The following is a 26,614-nucleotide window of genomic DNA, read 5'->3' as shown; positions in this document are numbered from 1 at the left end:
TTTTAAAGAATTGCATTTGATTGACAGCTCTGGAGGCCATGCTGCTGCCCGGAGCATCCTTTGTAACTGACCCAGCAACCTTCAGCGACTGACCACTTCATTATAATGACACAGTCCTGGGGGGGGGGGGGGGGGCACACAGTCCTGCCTCAGGTTCATTTCTTAATTAGTCATCCAAGGTGTCTCTTTCCTCTTACTCATATGTTTTTAATTAGTATTTTGTGCAGTGTTAATTGTATCGGCCAGTAAGTTGCAATTTGTAACGTAAGATTGACAGAAGGACCAGACTTCCTGCGTTGTATTTGCCCCACCAATCACACCTATAGTCATAGGGCTGAATTCACACATCACGGTCGATTTTGCTTTTTTTGCATCGATTTTACCAAAATACCTTGATTGAGCAAAAATGACTGCATCAAACTGCAGCGTGTGAACACAGCCTATTAGTTGGGGTCATTTCTTCCTAAAGTAAAAACAAAATTTGTAAATAAAAGTCAAGTTGCTAAAAAAAATGTATTCCATTTCCTATTTTATTCCTAACGCCTCATGCACACGACCGTCAGTGTTCCGAGGAAAGATAGAACATGTCCTATCTTGCCTCGGATGGGAGATTCGGATCATTTTTCATGGACCCGATTCACCCGCTAAAGTGAATGGGTCTGTGAGGACTATCGGGTGCCACTCGGATTCCGTCAAAAACGGCCCAAGTGGCACAACAGTCGTGTGCATGAGGCGTTACTAAGAAAGTGGCAAAAAAGTTTTAAGAATTAGACGGAACAAGACGACTTTGGGTAAAATGCTCGTGAATGAGAGTGCGGTGCGGCACATTTGAATCAGTACTGTTAGGCTGGGTTCACACGAGCATGTTATGTCCGTAATGGACGGAACGTATTTCGGCCGCAAGTCCCGGACCGAACACACTGCAGGGAGCCGGGCTCCTAGCATCATAGTTATGTACGACGCTAGGAGTCCCTGCCTCGCTGCAGGACAACTGTCCCGTACTGTAATCATGTTTTCAGTACTGGACAGTAGTTCCACGGAGAGGCAGGGACTCCTATCATCGTCCATAACTATGATGCTAGGAGCCCGGCTCCCTGCAGTGCGTTCGGTCCGGGACTTGCGGCCGAAATACGTTCCGTCCATTACGGACGTAACATGCTCATGTGAATCCAGCCTTAGATGTCTTTTTTGCCTGATGATTTATGGTCTTGGTTGCGTTACATTGTATCCCGCTCGTGAATCATCACCTACACAGTAAACAAGCACGTTGCTGCTGTAACATTGTTTTTACTGGCATTGTCTTGTTTTCTTCCATTTCCTCAGTGGTTTTTTTAAGGAAGAGCCAGTAATAGATGTTTAGTCTCCTGGCGTTCTTCATGATCTATGTATAGGAAGATGCACGTTAATGGAGACGAGAGAGTGACTGATATCCCAAAACAAACTGCTATGTCCGTCTTCATATCCACCGGTGACTCCAGGGTTAATAGTGAAGCAGGGAAAGGGTGTTAAACAGTTTTCCCTGTTAAAGTCAAGGCGGACCGCATGCCCTAAAGACCATTATATGTTTTTTGCACCCGGTTTCTATTACGAAGACTTTCACTATAATATTGTGTCGGAGTTCCCTTTTACACAGCCCAGGTCCTGTTCACAGCTGCATTGGAGGCTCCGTCACAGATCCGATCCAGAATGCCGGAAACAATAGTGCAGCATGCTACGCTATTCTTTCCGGTAAACTCATGGACACCATGACGTAAAACCCACTGAGCCCATTAAAATCAATAGGTTCAGTCAGGCGCCGACGGTGTCTGTCATGCAACGGAATCGGTGCTTCCGGTATTTTCGGTGTTCCGCTCCTCTGAGTGAGCAGAGCAATGGAAATGCCGAACGCAGATGTGAACAGGCCCTTAGTAACATGCTAAAATTGAATTGCGGCTGCCTTTAGCCACCAATAGGGGGAGCTAACCGAAGACACATTCATATAGCTTCCCTTAAAATCAGAAATGAATGCTCCCCCTAGTGGCATCTGCAGGCAGACAGATTTTTTACTTTTATCTCCTGCTGCCCTTCATACTGCTAAAGTGCTTTGTATCATAAAAACTGAGCTCCGACCCCAATAAAAATATATTCTGAAATGAATCGGGACCTATTTTAACTAAAGTTGCAATCACTTTTCTCTTTGCTTTTCTAAATATCTTTTGTGTAACATTTGGAGACAAGTCAGATGTTGCTCTCCAGTTTGGCTGGCGTCTGATTCTATATATTGATGTGAGATGGCACCCTACGTCCTAGTAAGGTGGTAATGGGGAACTCCACTCTCTGATTTCTCATAATCCTTGTAATGTGGCTTCTCTATGATGTTTTTTTTTAACCTGTCAATAAAATGTAAACTCGTGAAAGATGACTGTCCTGCACCACAAGTGGCACTTTCACATCCTTAAAGGGAAAGCCACATTAAAAACATCTGATATGTCAGCACTAGTAATTGGCGGGGGTCACTAAATTTGAACCTCCATTGATTTCCAGATGGAAGGAGCTGCAGCGCTGTGTAGATGCCCAAATAACTTTCAGCAGATTTTCGATGTCTGACTCTAAATTTTCCTTTCAATTCTTTTGCTATTGTGACACTGAAATGTATGTGAAAATATCCGCCTTTGCTTCTTGGTTTCTTTTTTGGTTTTCTTTTTACTGTGATACCGTCAGTGTTTCGTTTCTTGTTACATGTGGAGCTCTTTCTACCAAGCGTAGACCATGCAGCATGGGTATTAAAGGGGTTCTATGAGATAAAATAAACATGGCTGCTTTATTCCAAAAATAGCGCCACTCATGTCCATAGGTGGCATCTGGTACTGCAGTATTCAAGTGAGGCTGAGCAGCACTACCAGACACAGCTCATAGACACTCTTCTTTCTGTAAAACAGCAGCCATGTTTGTCTAATCTCCGCTTATCACTATGATCTACCTAATAACTATGACAAACCTCCTTATGGTAGGACATTGGGGAGCTTCAATTGTAGGTTCACTTTCCAGGACTGAAATGATGCATGCCCCCCTCCATATGTTAATGAGAAAATACACTATATGTCCAAAACTATGTGGACACCCATCCTAATGATTGAGTTCATGTGCATAAAATCAAGCTCACACCCGTGTATTCTCCATAGAGAAACATTGCTAGTAGTATGGGTCATACTAAAGAGTTTAGTCTATTTACACATGGCACTGGCATAGGATGCCATCATTGTCATGAGTTAGTTTATGAAATTTCGGATGTGCTAAATCTGTCCTGGTCACCTGTAAGAGCTGTTATTATCTGCTAGATCTGCCCCGGTCACCTGTAAGTGCTATTATTATTATTATTATTATTATTATCTGCTAGATCTGCCCCCGTCACCTATAAGTGCTATTATTATCTGCTAGATCTGCCCCGGTAACCTGTAAGTGCTACTATTATCTGCTAGATCTGTCCCGGTCACCTGTTCATTCTAGTATTATCTGCTAGATCTGCCCCGGTCACCTGTAAGTGCTATTATGATTATTATTATTATTATTATTATTATTATCTGCTAGATCTGCCCTGGTCATATGTAAGTGCTATTATGATTATTATTATCTGCTAGATCTGCCCGGTCACCTGTAAGTGCTATTATGATTATTATTATTATTATTATTATTATTATCTGCTAGATCTGCCCTGTCACCTGTAAGTGCTATTATGATTATTATTATCTGCTAGATCTGCCCGGTCACCTGTAAGTGCTATTATTATCTGCTGATGGCCCTGGTTATCTGTAAGTGTGCACAGTGCGGGCACACAAGTCAGGGATCAATGTGTAATGTCAAGTGTCGGCTGGAGGGGAGTAATTCATGCCATCACTGGACTCTGGAGCAGTGGCAATGTACATCGTGCCTACTGTGACATTTGGTGGACAAAGGGTAATGGTCTGGGGTTGTTTATCAGGGTTTGTCTCCTTATTTCCAGTGAAGAGAATGTTAAAGGTGTTATCTGGGATCTGAAAACGTTTTATTAGGGGATGAAATGAAAATGAAATAAATGAACCAAAAAAGCAATACTTGCCTATCCTTGCCCCTGGCAATCCAGTTCTGTTGCTTCGGCAGCACTCCCGGTGGTTGTTTATATTACTTCTCCTCCAACACCAGTGTCTGACCACACAAATGCTCTTTTGGCTGAATGTGCACAAATTCCCAGAGACACCCTCCAAATTCTTGTAGAAAGCCTTCCCAGGAGAGCCAGAGATTTTAAAGATGCAAAAAGTGCCCCAATTTTCATATTAACACCCGTAGTTTTGAAATGGATGGACAACAAGCTCACATAGGTATGATGGTCAGGTGTACACATACTTTTGGCCAGATAGTCTATATGCAGTCAGCAGCCCCAAGAAGGGTTGGGTCATCAGATCCATGACTGTCTACTTTGGGGTATGCCACTTGATCTTCTCTGTACTGCTGACTGGCACTAGGGGATGACTGAAGTGAGGGAAGCTGCCCCATATCCCATATAATTGTTTCAGTTGGTGGGTGGGGGAGCTAAATGGGGGCAATTGCAGTCATGTGTCTTTAAAGAAAATATTTAAACTAATGGTCATTTCTGAGGCCCGCGGTTTACAAAACCAAGCAGCTACAAACAGTGTCTCGCTGGAGGACCCAGCATGTCTGTGTATTACTTGTACAGCCCATTGATTTAAATGGGCCCCATGTGGAGGCCCTGCAAAAAAAAAAAATACAATTAGAACACAAGCTATTAGGTTCCCCCACATGATAAAACTGATTGCTGAGGGTTCTAGCAGTGGGACACTGGGTGATAAGCTTATTATCAGCGGACCCTTCCTTTGGTCTGATATATTCTTGAGTATTGTCGGCTGAATAAAGGCTGATGCAAGATATTGATTATCCATGATCAACAGACGTTCCTCTCCTGACCTAAAGGCCCTTTTACACGGGCCAATTATCGTGCAAACGATCGCTCATGTAACGCTCGTTGCCGAACATTGTCCTGTGTAAACAGCGCAGCGATCAGCAGATGAACGAGCAAACGCTCTTTCATCTGCTGGTCGTATCGTTTAAAAAAAGTTAAATATTATCGATGTCGCCAGAACATGTGTAAACCGGGAGAAGCACTGCCGACATGATAGAAATGTATAGGAAGGAGCGATTGGAGTAACAAGCGCTCGTCCCCATATATAGCTCCGTATGACAGGAGCAAACGAGCGCAGATCAGCGCGGGGTGTCTCGTTGATCGGCGCTCGCTGCATCGGCCAAAATTGGCTGGTGTAAGAGGACCTTAAGTCCGGTGTTAAATGACTATTTTAGCCGTAGAGACCCCTAACCACATGATGCAAATCGGAAAACGTTTTCCTGTATCCATTGACTGAACCTTTCGTGTGACAAGTGTTGTGGTTGCGATCACTGGGGGGCGATCACTGGGGGGCTATTCCATGTATTTCTATGGATTTGACCGTTCAACTTTGGATGACGCTCGTCGGCATGACTTTAAAATTATTGTATAGCTCGGACCTTCGAGTCCGCTGAAAAGTGGACAATGATCATCCTCCTTACATCGCCCCCTATTCTTTCCCCCCTAAACATCTGTAAAAAGAAGCCAAACAAGAGCCTGATGAAGACACCAGTAAGACAGATTTGTCATGTATATTGTCACCATCTTCAAGGCAGTCATTAATTCCCTGACTAATGATGCTCCTGACACTGTACATGACAAAGGGGCCAGTGAAAGCGAAGGGTCTGACCCCTCTCCCCCTCCTGGGGGAGATGCAGGAACACCCAGCGGACAAGCATTCATCCCTCCATTTACTGGAAGACTGACGTCCTCCTATCATTACTGCAGGCTAATCCGCAGAGTGGGCTACCTTTATGTGAGCCCCCCCAGGTACCGCCGCTCTCAGCTGTATTTCAGAATGACTCCTTTATGTTAGGGACAGCACGGCAAATTACTGAGGCCGCTTTGATCAGCGCATAGTGCTGTATATTCAGTCATACCAATTAGCTGATGAGTTTTTTTGTGGCTGTGTTAATTTCCTGCAATAACGAGGCCGTTTTCCGCTTAATGCACGAATAACGGCGGTGTCTCTGCAGGCACCAGGCCGGGGTTTTGCAAATTATTAATATGCAAATTGGGGCTTTTATTGGGGTAGTATGGCCTCATTCACATTGTCTTATTAAAGGACCACCGAGCTCAAAATACTTCATATAATTGATGTGCTTGATGCCTTGCTGCAGGGACTCCTTTAGGGACCATGTTGTCCTACGGTGAGACAGAAATTGCCATGTGTATTCTGAGATAGCTGGCTTGTTTGGTATATTGGGCAGAGATTTAGCCCCTGTTCACATTACGCTTTTTGGTTATGTTTTAGCATGTACCTCGAGAAACCTCCCGACATACACGCTTCACGTGCCCATAGGGCTCCATTGGCAGAGCGAGGCCAAAAGAGCGGCACTTTTAGCTTCTTGTCTGGCTGGTATATGTCAGAATACCGTAAATAGAAGGTATGGAATAGCGTAATAGACTGCGCTATTTCATCCCGCGGAGTCCAGAAAAAACAACAAAACGTTATTTATTTTTTTTATATGGGAACTTATGGGTGACGTATGACTGTACGGCATCAGTTAGGGCTCATGCACACGACCGTGCTCGTAATTACGACTCGTAATTACGAGCACGGCCGGCCACGGGCAGCCAGCCGCTTTTGCGAGCCGTGCTCCCATTATAAAGTATAGCAGCACGGCCCGTAAAATAAAAAAATAGAACATGTTCTATTTTTTTAACGGCACGGGCACCTTCCCGTGAGAAAACGGGAAGGTACCCGTGGCTAACAGAAGTCTATGGGCCCGTTCCTGCGGGTCGTAATTACGACCCGCACTAACGGGTGTTTTTACGGTCGTGTGCATGAAGCCTAAAACGTATATGTCACAAGCTTTTCAATAACTCTTTATGACGCATCTATTAAACGGATGCCATTGACCTATGGGTGACGGGTGCCGCTGTTCGGCATCTGGGTTTTACTGATGCACTTACCTGCTGTCTAACAAAATAACCTGACCGTGTTGCCCAAAGTAACCAATCCGAGCTCAGCTTTCATTTCTTAAACTGCTCTAGAAAAATGAAAGCTGCGCTGTGATTGGTTGTTTTAGCCAACAAGGACATTTGTTTTTTTTTTTTGTTTTTTTTTTGTGTTTTTCTTGACCATCATGATAATTGAGACCTTGTGTAATAATCGGCAGTCATCAGTACTGGACGGGTTTATATTCATTTCGCTATTAAAGGCCCTTTTACAAAGGCCAATGAGTTGGCAAGCGCGCGCTTGCACGAACGCTCATTCCCGATTATTGCCCTGTGCAAACAAGGCAGCAATCAGCCGACAAACAAGTAAACACTCATCCATCGGCTGATCGGGTCTTATGTCTGTGAGAACACATGGAGCGCCTGCCGCACTCTTCAAAACCACGTCGCAATGCGGTGGCGAATGGCTGCAAGATTAACGGCGGAAACGTGCAGTTATTTGCCACCTCATACTGGCGTGGCTGCGGCTGGCGCTCCGTGTGTTCTCAACATAATGCGCCCAAAAAAGGGTCGCTTGCCGGCAGCATATCTTCTCGTTTAAGCAGATGTGTTGCCGACAAGGCGCAAAATGTATGGGGATCAACGATCGTATTAACAATCGTTACTCCGCATACATTTCGATCATTGCGCCGATTGGGTCGGACGCTCGTTTAGTGGGCGAAAATCTGCCGGTGTAAAAGTAACTTAAGCATTTAAGCAGATATCATCCGTCATTATACCATTAGTCAAACTTTTACTTTCTGCCTCGTAACTCGGTCTCTGTTGTCTGCAATTAAAGGGGCAGCAATGGCGGATCCAGGATGTGACCTCTCGTCTCCGATTAGATTAGTATCTCGTTCGTTTGTTTGTTTGTTTGTTTGCTCTGGCTAATAAAGCTATTTTGGTGCCATCTTTCCTGGATTTGTTTAGACTGACCTTTTATATGCAGCTTTGATGCAGACCACCCCAATTTCAGACCCGCAACCTACGCCAGAGCAGATGCTATTAATAGGTAGACTGGACTTTCGTGCGGCCGCATAGCAGTCCGTAAATAAAGATTATTCCGGGTGATAAGCAGTTACTATTGTTTTTCTGATTATCTGCATGTAACGTATGTGTTCAGAGCCGACCACAATGTTGCATCAGTCGCTCTATTGCTACATAGTTTACGCGCTATGGATAATCAACGTCGGTTTGTCGTCATTGCAGCAAAATAAACCCAGCTATTCTTCGTAATGGCAATTCTCTTCAGATCATCGCAAATTAACAAATTTAAATAGTTAAAAGAAAAAAAAAGTGTAAGAAATAATGTAAAAAATTTTTATTTTTATTTTTTAATACTTGTATCTATTATTTATACTCAAGATTTTATTCATCTGTGACGTCTCTTTAAGGGGTTGTGTCAACACTACAACCCCTTTCTTTGTTGGAGCCGGCCTGGCAATCATGCATGTCCAGCTTCATAACCCCCCCCCCATATTGCAGCGTGTATGGCCAGGGTTAGGCTTCGTCTATTGGTGGGGCTCGCACAGTGGGCTGCAGGACTATCTCAAGTCAGCACAGTCTCACATAAGCCTCACGGCCGGCCGTCACTTGTTATCATCATCCATTCTATAGGCGCGAATACATTAAGGGTATGTTCCCGTGTAGCGGAAATGCTTCGGATTTCATTGCAGAATATCTGCAGCATAATACAGCAGCAGCAGAGTGGATGAGATTTGAACAAATCTGACCCCAATCTGTGTGTAAAATCTGCCGAAAAAAACATTCCCAAATCGACTTTCGGCGCGTTTTTTTTAATCTGCAGCATGTCAATTTATACTTCGGAATCGCTGCTTTTCTGTTGCGGATTTTCCCCATTGAATTCCATGGTAAAACCCGCAAGAAAAAGCAGATGTTGAGATTTTTGCGGCGGAAAAGCTGCTATTCTGCAGCAAAAATTACAACTCAGAATAAAAAACATTTTTTGTGTGTAAAATGAATAAAAACGTTCATACTTACAGCCCAGGCATTGTCGTAGCGACAATTTCTTCTGTTTTCCGTGAAGACCCGGCCTCCTGGGATGACGTTTCGTCCTATGTAACTGCTGCAGCCAATCACAGGCTGCAGCGGTCACATGGACTGTAGCGTCATCCCAAGAAGCAGGCCAGGACAAGATCAGAAGAAATCGCCGCTATGTCAACGGAGACCGGGGTAAGTCTAAACTTTTTTTTTTTTTTTTCCCAGCCACTGTCCTCCGCAGCGGAGATTCTGCCTAAAAAACTGCACTACAATTCCTGTGGGTTCCAGGATGGATACACTGTGTACTTTTATGCAGCGTATCTGCCCTGTGTGAACATGGCCTAACACAAGAACTTAGGATATTGAATGTTTTGTCAAACAGGTTCTTTCACCACATAGTTGTTTACTGATAAACAGAGTAACTTCTAGATCAGGTTATCCCATATGATGACGTTTTGGTGATAAAGGCGGAAAACACGTGAACCAATGATCTGCAATCATTTAGAAGATGGCCAGCTATCTGTAATATGGCTGCGAGTGTGCGGAGCATAGTTTACTGCCATGGTCAATATTCAAGGTCTAACATCTGATGTATGGGAATTGTTTCACAACCTCCCATTGGTTAAACTTTTAATTTTTTGCTTTGTCCGCCTTTTTCTGCTTTAGTATCACCAAGGAAAGCATCGTAGATGTGGAAGGAGTCGTGCGCAAGGTGGACCAGAAAATCGAGAGCTGCACTCAGCAGGATGTTGAGCTTCACATTGAGAAGGTAAGACACCAGTCAGACACGGCTTCATCTCATCCATAGCAACTGGACCCCATAGGCTACATTCACACGAGCGTATCAGATTACCGCACGTGAATCCGGTCCAGGTGGGTTGCGTTATGCATCCGCGTGCTTTGCGAGTCATGTGTTATTCGCGCACTGGTGCACAAATCACACACTGCACACGGATCCGTGCGCGGTGCGTGGTTTTCACGCACCCATTGACTCCAATGGGCGCAAAGGTGCGTGAAAACGCACCAATATAGGACATGCAGTCAGTTTCACGCAGCGAACTCTCGCTGCGTGAACACTCACGCATGTGTGAACGGCCCCATTGATATCAATAGGTCCGTGTGCTGCGCGTGATTTCCATACGCAGCGCACGGACGTCATTCACGTTCGTGTGAACGGGCCCTTAGAAGTCGGGCAATGAATTTTGCTCGGATAGCAACTTGCTAATATACTTACTGGTTTTCTGAAAGTCCGTACAGAGTTACACGTTTTGGAGTCTAGGCGATCTCCGTCAGCCAAACATCATCACAACAAATCTCTCTCCCATTCTGAGGGTTTGCTACAATGTATCAGTGCAGGTTAAATGCATCAGTCTGGCAGCCAGACAGACTAGCTCACAAAGGATTGTCTAGGCTGGATACAATACATCAAACTACTGCTGGAAGTATTAGGTCTGTATAGATTTTCAGCCTCTGGATGTTAACACACAGGTTTCCACTCAGAGCAAACAGAGATCTTGAAATAAATAGAGGAATCGAAAAACACAAATTAATTAAAATCTAAACGATGAGCACTATTTATTCCTTTGGCGCTACGGCCATTTTTCCGTTTTTAGCTTCCCACATTCCAAAAGCTATTACTTTTTTTTTTTTTTTTTGGAAATGGCCTTTTTTCTGCCTGACTGATTGGATTTATTAATGGCAATATTTAATGTACTGGGAAACTGAAAACAAATTCTTTGCGGGGTGGAATGGGACAAAAAACAGCATTTCCTACATTTTTTGGGGGGTTTACGTTTTAAAGCGTTCACCATGCGATAATACTTTTCCGTCGATTGTAAAATGGGTCGTTTTTGCTTGGGGAACTGTAGTTTTTAGTAATACCGTTTTGGGGAACACATGACTTATTTATTTTTTGGGCGCGCTAAGGTGACCAAAAAAACACTAATCACAGTGCGGTTTAAAAAAAAATAAAAATATTCGAATAGTCCAGACATTTACAGACGCAGCAATACCAATTATGTTCAGGGATTTTTTTACATTAAGGAAATAATGGGAAAAACATTTTTTAGAACTTTTATTATATTTAGATTTTTTTTTTTTTGTATAGAATTTTTTTTTTCAATTTAACATTTATTTCGAACGAATCGTTTAATGGCCGGGACCATACACTGGGATACTTTTGGCTGTTATTAAAGGGGTTTTCCACGTTCTGACAACTGATGACTTATCTACCGAATATGTCATCAGAATATCATCGGTGCGGATCCGACACCCAGACCCTGCACCGTTAAGCCGCTCCGGTGGCCTGCGGGCACCGTATGTTATGGCACATAATGCTATATACGGAGCCCGGAAGCAGTTTGCGCCATACACAGCATAGTGGCCGTGCTGCAGAACTGCAGGTCCGCTCCTATTCACTAGAATACAGCACTGCAGCTCGGCCGCTATTCTGTCGCCGGAGCCAACTGCTTCCGGCTTGTACATCCGGTGCACAGAGGCAGCTGCCCTGTGCGGGGTCTGGATGTTGGACCCCCACAGATCATGTACTGATGACCTATCTGGTGGATAGGTCATCAGTTGTCAGAAGGTGGAAAACCCCATTAAGCCCGTGTTTCTGCTCCATACTACTCCTTGGCGGCTGTGACGTTCAGTTACGTTACACGTCGCCAAAGGGTTAAAGTGTATCTGTTAGAAATTTTTCTATTATCAATACTGGTTTATGATTTATCCTCTTATGGGCATTCGGTTACGTGTCTTTAACATTTTGATACATTGATTTTTAATTGGACGAGAGGAGTGACTACTTTCAGATGACTCCTCCTTCCAAGTGGAGCATTTTTGACTATGACAGATCTGTCCAACATCTGATCATCTCCCCAGTTACCTACAGAACATGTTTCCCACCACGCTTCCTCATGCAGGTCATAGTTGTTGTGCTCACAATTTCAGACGGTGTATTGTGGTGACCAGGTGTCTCTTTTTCTGCTCAAGTTATTTCTGTCCTGACTTTCAGATCTACGTGATCAGCGCAGCGGAGCCCCGTCTGCCACTGCAGCTGGAAGATGCAATGCGGCCTGAAGGCGAAGGGGAAGAGGTGAGGAACCCTGCAAACACCATGCATGGTGCTAAGTGACGGTCTGTCCGTGTACTTACCGCTGTGCAGGAGACCATTCACAATCAACATGTAAAACCCTATATTATCACCCCGCTTCCGGGCTGCCGAATGCAGAAAGGGCTTCATGGGAGAAACTTCTTGTTGGGGAAACGGAATTCGGAAAAGTTATTAAATTCTATTTATAATTCAGATCATTCGTTTATGGGAACAATGTTTTTAAATAGAAGATTCCCGCTTGCGAAAAAGAAGCTTTCTATGGCCCTAAATGCAAAATAATAAACTTTTGAATATATTTACCAGACTGATTCCGGCCCGTTCTTGCACCGCCACGCTTCACGTCTCCACCCAGTCCTCTGTGATTGTGTTGTCAGTAGAAAATACACATATCACACGCTGATTTAAATAAAGAACTGGGGGCCAAAGAGTGGCAGCGCAGGTATAGGTGTGAGTCCCTATAGTAGGTATGTTCAAAAGTATATTATTATTGTGGGCCGTGGACATCCTTTTTTTTTTTTTTTTTATTAACAGCCCCTTTTAAAGAGATATTCCAGGATCTTACATTCATTTCGGATAGGCCATCAATGTGTGATCGGTGGGGGTCCCACTCTGAGGACCCTAAAGCATCAGTTGAATGCAGGGGCTGCAGCACTATTCACAGTAGTACCTGATACAGCGACGTCCATGTACGTGCAATGTTGTGTTGTACCAGCTCAACCCATCCAAGTCAACGGGGCTGAGCTGCAGGAGCAGACACGGCGGTATGGACGCCTATTGCTGTATCGGTGAAACTGGGAAGTCAAGTGAGCGCCACGGCCCCTGCAGTCGGCTGCTAAGCGGGGCCCCCAGGGGAAGGATTTCCACTGATCATACATTTTAAGACCTATCTTTAAGCATAGGCCATCATTGTAGGATCCTGGAAAAAAAATGTAATTGCAAAAAATATATACCCAGTTATATTGAAAATTAATTGCCCCATTTTGGGTTTTCAGGGTAAAAAAAATTAATTCTGGTGCTGCTTCGGTGAATAAATACCAAATCACTGGTCGTAGTGGTCACATGTCATACATACTGATTTCACAGCTGCAAAAAGTGATTGGCTGCAGAGGTACGGCATTGCTGCAGCCAATCACATTGCAGTACGGCACGTAACCGGGACGACGGGACCCGCGGCAGGGGGTTTAAGAGATAAATATGGGTTTAATTGCTGTTTTATCACCGCAGTTCCCAGAAAGAATTTTATTTTTTTTTCTTAAATTGCTTCTATAACCTGAGAGCAGAGGAGATTGTGAGAGCAATGTTACTTATCGGGAGTCGGCCCCTGGGGACGGAGCCCTTGTGCATTGTGTCTACGTCATCAGTGATGAACGGAAGTCACTGTGCGGCAGAGCTCTATAGTCGGCGGAGCTCTATAGTCTGTGCGTCTCCTGTTTACATTGACTTGAACATTAGTTTTTTCCTCTCTGTACGTGAGAAGCTCCTGTGTAAACAGATCTCTGACATCGCAGGGTTTGGCTCCTCAATGACTTTCACGAGTAATTGATCCGGCTCTATTTTTAACCATAAATTTTTAATAATCGCGATTATTACAGGATTTGCTGTGTGATTAGGTAACAGAAGATACAGAATGCAATGGTGTCTGTTAAAGAGGCAGCTCATAAAACTTCAGCGTAATAAGACGGGAAGCTGATATTATAGTGCACGTCCTGTCAGCCGTCCCATTGAAGAGCAGTGTAGTCAAACTCTCCATAGCCTGACATGGCTGATAACAGGGAACTATAGATTGCATTGAACTGCCAGACTGGTTTTTTTAGATAGACTTCCCTGTGTAAAATGTAAAGTTCCCTGTGGACTCCCTGCTTTCCATCTTTTCATGTCTCGTTAAAAATATTCAGAAAAATACGCAGGGAATTTGAAATTTCCCAGAAGCACTGCAGTTTGGCTAAATTGCGATTTAAAAAAAATCTGTATATTAGGAAATTGCTCTTTAAGCAGTGCCCTTATATATTACCTTCAGTTATGTCAGTAAATTTATGCTGGCCTACAAAGCTTACCTGAGTTTTTGGTGCTGATTTTGACACGGAAACCGCGTTGGAATCGGCGCCAAAAAACGGCAGAAATTTGCTCCTATTTATTTCAATGGGAGGCAGAGGCGTTTTCTCTTACCCAGGCGACTTTTGGCCTCTCTCGGTAAAAAAAAGCGGCATGTCCTGTTTCCGCCTCTGACCTCTAATTGAATCAATGGGAGGCAGAAATATTTTTTACCCGCTGTCCTTTCATTAGCTTAAATGGCCGCGGGCGAAAAACGCGAAAAAATAAGTGCAGGCAGTTTAAAATCGCCCTTAAAATTCCTGAAGGAATTTCTGAGGCAGATCTTTTTTCTGCCTTAAATCTCAGTGTGAACAGGGCCTTATAATGTGATTGTAACTTATCTAGTCTTCAACCTGATGGGACTCCAGATGTTGTGAAAGTACAACTCCCATCGTGCGCTGACAAGTGATGTGAGTTGTAGTTTAAGAAAGGCACGGGTTGCGGAGCGCTCCAGGATACACTAGTGCGAAGAGCAGATTTTAGACTTTTATGTATTTATTTTACATTCGCTGTATCGCAAGTTTTGCTTTTTGAACTTTTTACGCTCCGGCGACGCTTTAAACGCTAAACCTTTCCCCCTGGTCTTGTATTGTGAATTACCCAGCAGGATAGTGCGAGCAGTCACTGGGAATATTGACTCGAAATCCCTTTACTGTATTATGTTACTTTGCTTGATGTTTTGTGAGTGTTTTCGTTGTGTTTTTCTTTTTTTCCTGCTTTAGGAAGGAAGAGCTACTGTAAACCAGGATACTCGGCTGGACAATAGAGTCATTGATTTAAGGGTAAGGATTGAATTCCAGAGCACGCACAACTCAACCTTCTCATATTGTAATTCTGAGACAAACAAGTCTTTATTACAGGTGCTTTTTACATGACAAGATGGCGGCCCCTTATAATTTTAGCAATTTTGTGTTGCAATAATTCATCCTGTTAACTCATCGGGAGTTGGTGATGTCACTAGCTGTTACATAAATGTATGAACCTTAAAAAATGGCGGCCTCCATTGCTCGTCAATGTACAGCCAAATCCTATAACAGTAAAAATAAACTACATCCAATATATGAAATCTTTCCCAACACACCCTAACCTCACCCACATTATAACCGTGTTCTTCTATTTTCCCCCAAGTGACCTTTAATTTGCTTTTTAGAAAAGAATAATCGAGCCTCTGTCCGCCATCTTGATTGTACAAATGGCAGTGGTAACTACAGGTACCATGATACCGTGCCCAAAGATTACATAGTAAAGTGTGGTCAGATCACATATATCAGAAGCTAGAGATATATAGATCATTTCAAATTAGTGTGATGCTGGATAGCCACAGATGCAGGTCTAAGGCACAGGAGAGGCTGTACCGCGCCGTGTGCAGCAGCATGCATGTCACAGGCAGTATACGAACTTCAGCCCACTGCAGAGAGGGACAGAGATGATTGTGACAATAACCTAACATCATCTACAGGAAGCAGCCTAGAGGGGTTTCAGTGGCAACGGAAGAATACATTAGGCTATGCAAAATGCAGTGGTCATCCAGCACATTGCAATTTTATTACTAAGAAAACCCCTGTGAATATCAAGAATTGGCAGGTAAAACTAGAGTTTGCAATTCACAGTAAGTCCATGTTCACACGGCATATGTTCAGGCTAAAAATATACGAGGTTGATTTCAAGAGAATACAGAGTGTGAATCCAGGCATTTTTTAAGCTGATTTTCAAAGTGTTTTTTTTATTTTTGCAAAAGTTTTCGAAGCATATTTTGAGCCATATTTACGAAGCGTTTTATGAAGTGTCAATGGGAAATGGGGGGAAATCGGCTTATAAAACGCTTCAAAATGTTACGAAGCACTTTTTTACAAGGCCGTTTTTAATTCAGCAGCATAAAAAATAATCAATGGGAAGCTGTTTGCAGTCGTCGAAAAACTCCTCAGATTATTCTTGAAAAATACGCCTAAAAATATGCCGTGTGAATATGTTCTCAGGTTTAACTGGGAATAAGCTCTCATCCCCCTCAAATCACACTTGTAAGAATCCAGGAAGCGGAGATTCGGGCTGATGTATGCTTGTACTGAAGGTTTGGTTAATAGTCCCTGTGTCTGGGGACCAAAACATTTTTTTTATTTAGATTTTATTTTAAGCCTACTGAGGCAGTATTTTTGTATTCATTCCTGGAAAGAAATTTGCTGGTGACTACGCAGGCCCAAGGGCGGCATAAATAAGCTGCTCTCTAATCTGAGGACCCTGCATAAAGCAGCCCGTATATCGGTTTTCGGGACCACTGTAATGAGTATTTCTAAAGCATTTTCCGAGAGTAAACAATGGTTTGCTCCTAATGTGTCTATCCTGTTTCGTCTCATATTGCAATTAAAACTGAGAAATATATAATGAATTGATCTATACGTGTCACAGGAGTTCAGTCATTTCCCCCTCCTCCTCACAATCCTGTGTCTGACTGTAAGACAACTGGCTGCAGCAAAAGCCCTCTGTCTGCTAGTGGAGACCAGGAACAAGAAGTCCCGCCCTCCCTTGTTAAGCCCCACCCTCATCTCTTCTAGCTCAAAATGGAAGAGATCAAACCCCTGTGTTCTCTGCAAGATTTCTACAGGAACACTGGGACAAGTTTATCTTCTGTTTATTTTTAACATTTATTTCTAGGTTTACTGTCCCTTTAATTGGGAGCTCATAGACCTTGGTATATTACACACAGTCACGGTGGAGATGGTGATCGTTCCTCAGCCAGTTGTCTGTGTCATGAGTCTTTTAGACAGTCATCTGGACAATGACTGTGTAAACTCTACTCAACAATTCTATTATTCAAAATATATATATATAAATAAATAAAAAAGACTTTTTTTTTTATGCCAGACGATGTAAACAAGTTTGACCCAGACTTCGTTGTCTGGAATTGGTGATACATAATGTTGTCATTATTAACTTCTCCATTCTGCAGATCTAGGAGAGTGCATAGATCTGTAGACTTTGCAGACCTTGCGCTCGGTCCCATGCACTTGAATAGAGCTGACCTGCAGTACCAGACACAACCCATTGAACAAGTGTGGTGCTGTTTCTTGAAAGCGGCCATGTTGTTCTAATCCTGGTCAAACCTTTTAATCTTGATAAAGAATTTCAGGGACTGAATACCTAGCATGTGTATACTAAAAGTAATTCAGAATCCCGAAAGTCTGTTCTATTGGCTAGAAGTGCCTGTAACAGCCACAGTGCCTTCATAACAATGCCAACCATGTAATAACATTTACCTACTTCACGCTTCCCTAATGCGCCCCTCATATAGAAGTAATGTATCCGCCTGCAGTCCAAAGGGACATAACAGTAACATTCTGAAGTTTTCAGCTGAAATATCCCAGCATTCCCTGCTTGTTCAGTGTCTGCACAGATCTTGCTCTGGGGATTTATATTCCATGCAGTCCTTACAACAGACACTGTACAATAGTCTGATATAGGAAAAACTAACTGTCCCTCTGCATTGTGGGAGCTGTTCTTAGGTTGTCTAATGACAAGTTGTTGACTATTTCCAAAAACAACTAGCTGAATTGTGAATGCAGCTCTGGGCTAGAATATATTACCGGCTGTAACTCGGGATCCGTACAAGATAAGTAATGTCATTGCAAAGTTAATCAACTTTGTAAGGAGATTAAAGGGCTTTTCCAGGCATATCCATTGATGGCCTATCCTAAGGATATTACATCAATGTGTGATAGGGGGCGCTCTTACCTCCAGGACCCCCAACATCAGCAAAACGATAGGACCTTGCTGGAGTGCTTCTGCCCCTACATTGTTGTTCCAGACAAGATTCAGCACCTTTGACCTGCTCATCAGTTGGGTCCTGGGGGTTGGACCCCCGCCGATCACACACTGATGGCCTAGCCATCAAATAGGCCATCGATTGATATTCCTGGAGAATCTCTTTATTCTATATGTAAACAGAGTGTGAACAGCGTCCATGAAAAGATAGAATAAATATGTGAAGTCTGCACTCCCCATGATAATAAAATATCTGCACAGCTGGGGTAACAGCAGACTTTGATCAAACCACCGTGAGACCGTGATTCAGCGCCGCGCCGTAAACAGGAAGAGAAAACACTTGCTATTATTTCAACGTGCTACAAAATAAACTTCTATATTTTTCTTGAATGTATGTTCCTTTGAAGCATTGTTCTGCTCCAGCGCATACATCTGCCAGGATCCTGCCCTTCACGGAGCCCCTCGGTCTTACAGAACCTAAAACCTGACACAGAGGAAGCAGCGGCGCACTTTTCGCCCTGCACTTTACATGTTATTAATTTGTATTCATAACAAGGTCATATATTCTGGCTGCGCCGTGTATAAGGAAAGTGTCTCCGCAAAAATGTCCTCCACAAATATATATTATTTTTTTTATTCAGCGAACCCAAATATTTGTGTCCATCGCTCATTTTAAAGCAGCTCCTTCCTGTCATTGTGGACAAAGGTCAAACAATAGTTGCAAAGTGTTTGTGGTGCAGGATATCATTCAAACCGGGAAATATGGAATATACTTGTTGAGAGCTCGACACAAGGGACCTCTGCTATGAAGAGTAAAATTCTGCAAATTATGGAGGATTTCTATGGCAGAACTTTACAGTCTATGACCAATTCAGATCTATAAGCATAACCAATTTTGTTTTCTGGATACATCATAAAAACTCATTAAAGAGGTTTTCTAGTTCAATTGCCCCTTGGGATGTCCTGCTGCCGGGATCAGCTCTTATTTCTATAGAAATGAAATGGGACATTATTTAGTAGTTCTATTCTTGTATATAGGGGGCAGTATTATAGTAGTTATATTCTTGTATATAGGGGCAGTATAATAGTAGTTATATTATTGTATATAGGGGGCAGTATTATAGTAGATATATTCTTGTATATAGGGGGCAGTATTATAGTAGTTATATTCTTGTGTAAAGGGGCAGTATTATAGTAGTTATATTCTTGTATATAGGGGGCAGTATTATAGTAGTTATATTCTTGTATATAGGAGCAGTATTATAGTAGTTATATTCTTGTATATAGAAGGCAGTATTATAGTAGTTATATTCTTGTATATAGTGGCAGTATTATAGTAGTTATATTCTTGTATATAGGAGGCAGTATTATAGTAGTTATATTCTTGTATATAGGAGGCAGTATTATAGTAGTTATATTCTTCTATATAGGAGCAGTATTATAGTAGTTATATTCTTGTATATAGGGGGCAGTATTATAGTAGTTATATTCTTGTATATAGGAGGCAGTATTATAGTAGTTATATTCTTATATATAGGGGTAGTATTATAGTAGTTATATTCTTGTATATAGGGGGCAGTATTATAGTGGTTATATTCTTGTATATAGGGGCAGTATTATAGTGGTTATATTCTTGTATATAGGAGCAGTATTATAGTAGTTATATTCTTGTATATAGGGGACAGTATTATAGTAGTTATATTCTTGTATATAGGGGGCAGTATTATAGTAGTTATATTCTTGTATATAGGAGCAGTATTATAGTAGTTATATTCTTGTATATAGGGAGCAGTATTATACTAGTTATATTCTTGTATATAGGGGGCAGTATTATAGTAGTTATATTCTTGTATATAGGGGGCAGTATTATAGTAGTTATATTCTTGTATATAGGGGCAGTATTATACTAGTTATATTCTTGTATATAGGGGGCAGTATTATAGTAGTTATATTCTTGTATATAGAGGCAGTATTATAGTAGTTATATTCTTGTATATAGGGGGCAGTATTATAGTAGTTATATTCTTGTATATAGGGAGCAGTATTATAGTAGTTATATTCTTGTATATAGGGGCAGTATTATAGTAGTTATATTCTTGTATATAGGAGGCAGTATTATAGTAGTTATATTCTTGTATATAGGGGGCAGTATTATAGTAGTTATATTCTTGTATATAGGGGCAGTATTATACTAGTTATATTCTTGTATATAGGGGGCAGTATTATAGTAGTTATATTCTTGTATATAGAGGCAGTATTATAGTAGTTATATTCTTGTATATAGGGGGCAGTATTATAGTAGTTATATTCTTGTATATAGGGAGCAGTATTATAGTAGTTATATTCTTGTATATAGGGGCAGTATTATAGTAGTTATATTCTTGTACATAGGGGCAGTATTATAGTAGTCATATTCTTGTACATAGGAGCAGTATTATAGTAGTTATATTCTTGTATATAGGGGCAGTATTATAGTAGTTATATTCTTGTACATAGGGGCAGTATTATAGTAGTTATATTCTTGTACATAGGGGGCAGTATTATAGTAGTTATATTCTTGTATATAGGGGCAATATTATAGTAGTTATATTCTTGTATATAGGAGCAGTATTATAGTAGTTATATTCTTCTATATAGGAGCAGTATTATAGTAGTTATATTCTTGTATATAGGAGGCAGTATTATAGTAGTTATATTCTTCTATATAGGAGCAGTATTATAGTAGTTATATTCTTGTATATAGGGGTCAGTATTATAGTAGTTATATTCTTGTATATTGGAGGCAGTATTATAGTAGTTATATTCTTGTATATGGGAGCAGTATTATAGTAGTTATATTCTTGTATATAGGGGGCAGTATTGTAGTAGATATATTCTTATATATAGGGAGCAGTATTGTAGTAGCTATATTCTTGTATATAGGGGGCAGTATTATAGTGGTTATATTCTTGTATATAGGGGCAGTATTATAGTAGTTATATTCTTGTACATAGGTGGCAGTATTATAGTAGTTAAATTCTTGTATATAGGGGGCAGTATTATAGTAGTTATATTCTTGCATATAGGGAGCAGTATTATAGTAGTTATATTCTTGTATATAGGGAGCAGTATTATAGTAGTTATATTCTTGTATATAGGAGCAGTATTATAGTAGTTCTATTCTTGTATATAGGGCAGTATTATAGTAGTTATATTCTTGTATATAGGGGGCAGTATTATAGTAGTTATATTCTTGTACATAGGGGGCAGTATTATAGTAGTTATATTCTTGTATATAGGGGGCAGTATTATAGTAGTTATATTCTTGTATATAGGGGGCAGTATTATAGTAGTTATATTCTTGTATATAGGGGCAGTATTATAATAGTTATATTCTTGTACATATGGAGCAGTATTATAGTAGTTATATTCTTGTATATAGGGGCAGTATTATAGTAGTTATATTCTTCTATATAGGGGCAGTATTATAGTAGTTATATTCTTGTATATAGGGGCAGTATTATAGTAGTTATATTCTTGTACATAGGAGGCAGTATTATAGTAGTTATATTCTTGTATATAGGGGGCAGTATTATAGTAGTTATATTCTTGTATATTGGAGGCAGTATTATAGTAGTTATATTCTTGTATATAGGAGCAGTATTATAGTAGTTATATTCTTGTATATAGGGGGCAGTATTGTAGTAGATATATTCTTATATATAGGGAGCAGTATTATAGTAGCTATATTCTTGTATATAGGAGCAGTATTATAGTAGTTATATTCTTGTATATAGGGGCAGTATTATAGTAGTTATATTCTTGTATATTGGAGGCAGTATTATAGTAGTTATATTCTTGTATATAGGAGAAGTATTATAGTAGTTATATTCTTGTACATAGGGGGCAGTATTATAGTAGTTATATTCTTGTATATAGGAGCAGTATTATAGTAGTTATATTCTTGTATATAGGAGCAGTATTATAGTAGTTATATTCTTGTATATAGGAGCAGTATTATAGTAGTTATATTCTTGTATATAGGGGGCAGTATTGTAGTAGATATATTCTTATATGTAGGGAGCAGTATTATAGTAGTTATATTCTTGTATATAGGGGGCAGTATTATAGTAGTTATATTCTTGTATATAGGAGCAGTATTATAGTAGTTATATTCTTGTATATAGGGGCAGTATTATAGTAGTTATATTCTTGTATATAGGGGCAGTATTATAGTAGTTATATTCTTGTATATAGGGGCAGTATTATAGTAGTTATATTCTTGTATATAGGGGCAGTATTATAGTAGTTATATTCTTGTATATAGGGGGCAGTATTATAGTAGTTATATTCTTGTATATAGGGGGCAGTATTATAGTAGTTATATTCTTGTATATAGGGGGCAGTATTATAGTAGTTATATTCTTGTATATAGGGGGCAGTATTATAGTAGTTATATTCTTGTATATAGGGGTAAGTATTATAGTAGTTATATTCTTGTATAAAGGGGGCAGTATTATAGTAGTTATATTCTTGTATATAGAGAAGTATTATAGTAGTTATATTCTTGTATATAGGAGCAGTATTATAGTAGTTATATTCTTGTATATAGGGGGCAGTATTATAGTAGTTATATTCCTGTATATAGAGGGCAGTATTATAGTGGTTATATTCTTGTATATAGGAAGCAGTATTATAGTAGTTATATTCTTGTATATAGGGGCAGTATTATAGTGGTTATATTCTTGTATATAGGAGCAGTATTATAGTAGTTATATTCTTGTATATAGGAGGCAGTATTATAGTAGTTATATTCTTGTATATAGGGGCAGTATTATAGTAGTTATATTCTTGTATATAGGGAGTAGTATTATAGTAGTTATATTCTTGTATATAGGAGGCAGTATTATAGTAGTTATATTCTTGTATATAGGGGCAGTATTATAGTATTTATATTCTTGTATATAGGGGCAGTATTATAGTAGTTATATTCTTGTATATAGGGGGCAGTATTATAGTAGTTATATTCTTGTATATAGGGGGCAGTATTATAGTAGTTATATTCTTGTATATAGGGGGCAGTATTATAGTAGTTATATTCTTGTATATAGGAGGCAGTATTATAGTAGTTATATTCTTGTATATAGGAGCAGTATTATAGTAGTTATATTCTTGTATATAGGAGCAGTATTATAGTAGTTATATTCTTGTATATAGGGGGCAGTATTATAGTAGTTATATTCTTGTATGTAGGGGGCGGTATTATAGTAGTTATATTATTGTACATAGGTGGCGGTATTATAGTAGTTATATTCTTGTATATAGGGGGGCAGTATTATAGTAGTTATATTCTTGTATATAGGAGCAGTATTATAGTAGTTATATTCTTGTATATAGGGGGCAGTATTATAGTAGTTATATTCTTGTATATAGGGGCAGTATTATAGTAGTTATATTCTTGTATATAGTGGGCAGTATTATAGTAGTTATATTCTTGTATATAGGAGCAGTATTATAGTAGTTATATTCTTGTATATAGTGGGCAGTATTATAGTAGTTATATTCTTGTATATAGTGGGCAGTATTATAGTAGTTATATTCTTGTATATAGGAGCAGTATTATAGTAGTTATATTCTTGTATATAGGAGCAGTATTATAGTAGTTATATTCTTGTATATAGGGGACAGTATTATAGTAGTTATATTCTTGTATATAGGGGCAGTATTATAGTAGTTATATTCTTATATATAGGGGGCAGTATTATAGTAGTTATATTCTTGTATATAGGGGCAGTATTATAGTAGTTATATTCTTGTACATGGGGGCAGTATTATAGTAGTTATATTCTTGTATATAGGTGCAGTATTATAGTAGTTATATTCTTGTATATAGGAGGCAATATTATAGTAGTTATATTCTTGTATATAGGGGGCAGTATTATAGTAGTTATATTTTTGTATATAGGGGCAGTATTATAGTAGTTATATTTTTGTATATAGGGGCAGTATTATAGTAGTTATATTCTTGTATATAGGGGCAGTATTATAGTAGTTATATTCTTGTATATAGGGGCAGCATTATAGTAGTTATATTCTTGTATATAGGAGGCAGTATTATAGTAGTTATATTCTTGTACATAGGTTGCTGGTTTTTTTTGTAGTTATATTTTCGTCTATAGTGGGCAGTATGATGGAAGCCACTGCTAGTGAGGTAAATATATTCAGTTTAGTCGGTCATGTCTGCAACTGGATTGTCTTGAAAATTTACAATAATGGGATATGTCTGTACTACCGGTTATTTGTGAACTGCATAGAAGATGCCATCTCTAGAATCAATGATCCCACAGATGTATAATTCTTGTCTCTTTGTTTGGATCATAAACAGTTAAGTGTTTTAATGTGATGAATAGGGCAAGAAGTTCATAGTTGTAATGTCATGTGTCTCCCTGTACGGCCATGGGATTCATCTTTGGAGCAGCAAAAAGTGCCCACTTGAGGCTATCATCTGCTTCTCGTGTGGCCTGATGTTCCCACTTTTCGCCGCTCTGTGCATCTTGCGCTCTCCAAGAAATCCTTATTATACATTCATGAATAATTCTCAGTCCATTAACAGGAGAGTCTCGCTGCGCTACCTAAGGTACAATACACTGATTGTGTTTGATAGAAAGTCGATTTTTAAGTAGGGAAAAAAATAATTTACATTTTTTTTTAGAGGAGACTCAGAATATCTCTTTTTGTCATTCTGTTAAAGCACCTTTCCCTCTAAAATAATATAATTTATGCAAATACTAGTTCTTGTGTAAAGTCTTAAAATATTCTTCAAGCTATCCAGTTGAGACTTTTTTCAGCCATTGCAGTTCTCATAGCATTTGTTACCCAGCTTTTCACAGACCCTGAATTACACATAAGTACAGTATTGCCACCCCCCCCCTCCCCCTATTCCTTGGGAGTGTCAGTCTTTACTGAGGTTGTGATATTCACGCACAATGGAGTTCAGTCTGAACAGCTCCTACCAATAGTGGAGAGCATTGTACACTTATCTACATCCATGGCTACAATCCCCAAGGCTTTGTACAATAGATATTATCAGTTATCTGTATCGATTATCTTTCCTTGGGGTTTTTCTTTGTGTAAACAGGGCAATGATCAACCGATGAACGAGAGGGAAAAAATATTTTTAAATAGGTATCTGTGATTTCTAGATGATTTATGTATTGCTACCCTCATTTTTAAGACCTTCATTGTCTGACATGTCGGCTTGTGGAGCTGCAAATTCAGAGCTCGGTGGGTGTTCCCTGTGAAGCTGCTTTCTTTTTATCCCCATCCCTTCTATCAATTCTCTTCCCTTGGTGCCTGTGTCCCCTCCGTCTCACACGCTGTCATGACAAGGATGCATCTCAGAAGTGCGGTGGGGGGAAGCAGGTTAACTGAGTGCCGCACGCAGAGCGGAGTGTGGCTGCCATTGTTATGACAGCACAGTGATTGGCACCAGGGCCAGGAGTGGGGGGTAGGCAAACACACACAACTATAGACATTGTTTACGCACCCATATTTGCTATCTGTGTTCCATCTATATATTTAGTCAAAACAAGAGCTGATCTTGGTATATACAAGAACGTTAATATAGCCTATAAGTGTGTCTACCCCCTGTTATTATTGATCCCAAATAAAAGCCCCCATAATGTGTCAGGTCACAACTTTTTATAGAACGCTTGCTTTAAATAGTAAATGCTCCTTAATTCCCTACAATTGCAGCAAAAAGCATATGTCAAGCAGTTTGTGCCATAGAGATGCGGTCCTTGGATGCACCAATGTAGTCCAGATGTTTCCAGCCAATGTAATGCCGTAGAGCCCATTTATATCATAGAAAGATGACCTCCGTATACAGTAATCTTCCACCAATGTGACCATATCCGTGCCAAAAAGTAGGGGTAGCAATAAAACTGAACAAATCCGCTGAGCAGACTGTGACTTCTTATAGTCGCTCACCTCAACTTTCTTTTGCGGCATGAAAGGTTAACCAGAAGTGAAACGCTCAAAATTCTCCCCTTAGGCCCTGTTCACACTGAGTGTTTTTTGCCGCAATTTTTGCTGCGGTTTTTTTTTCCAATAGTTTTTCTACCTCTCTCTTCAACAAGCAAAGGAAAAAACCCCAAGCGGTTTTTGCCATAAAACTTGTCAAATCCACCGGGGGCCATTCGCTGCGTTTTTTTCTGTCTCCCATTGATTTCAATGGGGTTTTCGAAGCAGAAAACGCCTCAAGATAAAGCATGTCGCTTCTTTTGCCCGCAAGCGGAAAAAACGGCTTCACCTCCCATTGAAATCAATGGGAGGCAATTGTTTCCGCAGCAAAAACCACGGCAAAAAAATTCTGTGTGAGCAGGGCTCTGTTCACATCAGGTTATTATTTGGGCACGTTTGGCGTATTCGCTAGGAAAGCTCCTGGCACATATGCCCAACATAGCTATAGGCTGCCATTCACCCGACAGAAGCCAAAAGAGTGTCCGTCAGGGTGGTATGCCTCAGTATACTGTTTTTGCGCTTTCCTATACAGTGGGCCAGCGCTTAAAAGTAAGTTGTTTTTTTCGGGTTTTTTTATTAAC

The 26,614-nt window shown here is 40.3% G+C and overlaps 1 protein-coding gene across 1 annotated transcript in view; it reads left to right on the top strand.

Moving 5' to 3' along the window:
• DARS1 (aspartyl-tRNA synthetase 1) overlaps positions 1–26,614 on the top strand; it is an 80,679-nt gene that overhangs the window by 39,314 nt on the left and 14,751 nt on the right. Inside the window, exons 7-9 of the mRNA XM_075829231.1 lie at positions 9,740–9,842; positions 12,087–12,167; positions 14,999–15,058. Coding sequence (XP_075685346.1) covers positions 9,740–9,842; positions 12,087–12,167; positions 14,999–15,058 — 244 coding nt within the window. The remainder of the gene's footprint in view (positions 1–9,739; positions 9,843–12,086; positions 12,168–14,998; positions 15,059–26,614) is intronic.

The sequence above is a fragment of the Rhinoderma darwinii genome, chromosome 6, assembly GCF_050947455.1.
Source record: "Rhinoderma darwinii isolate aRhiDar2 chromosome 6, aRhiDar2.hap1, whole genome shotgun sequence".
NCBI lineage: Eukaryota > Metazoa > Chordata > Amphibia > Anura > Rhinodermatidae > Rhinoderma > Rhinoderma darwinii.
Note: the sequence above shows the minus strand (reverse complement) of the source record. Positions and strands in the feature narration are given on the sequence as shown.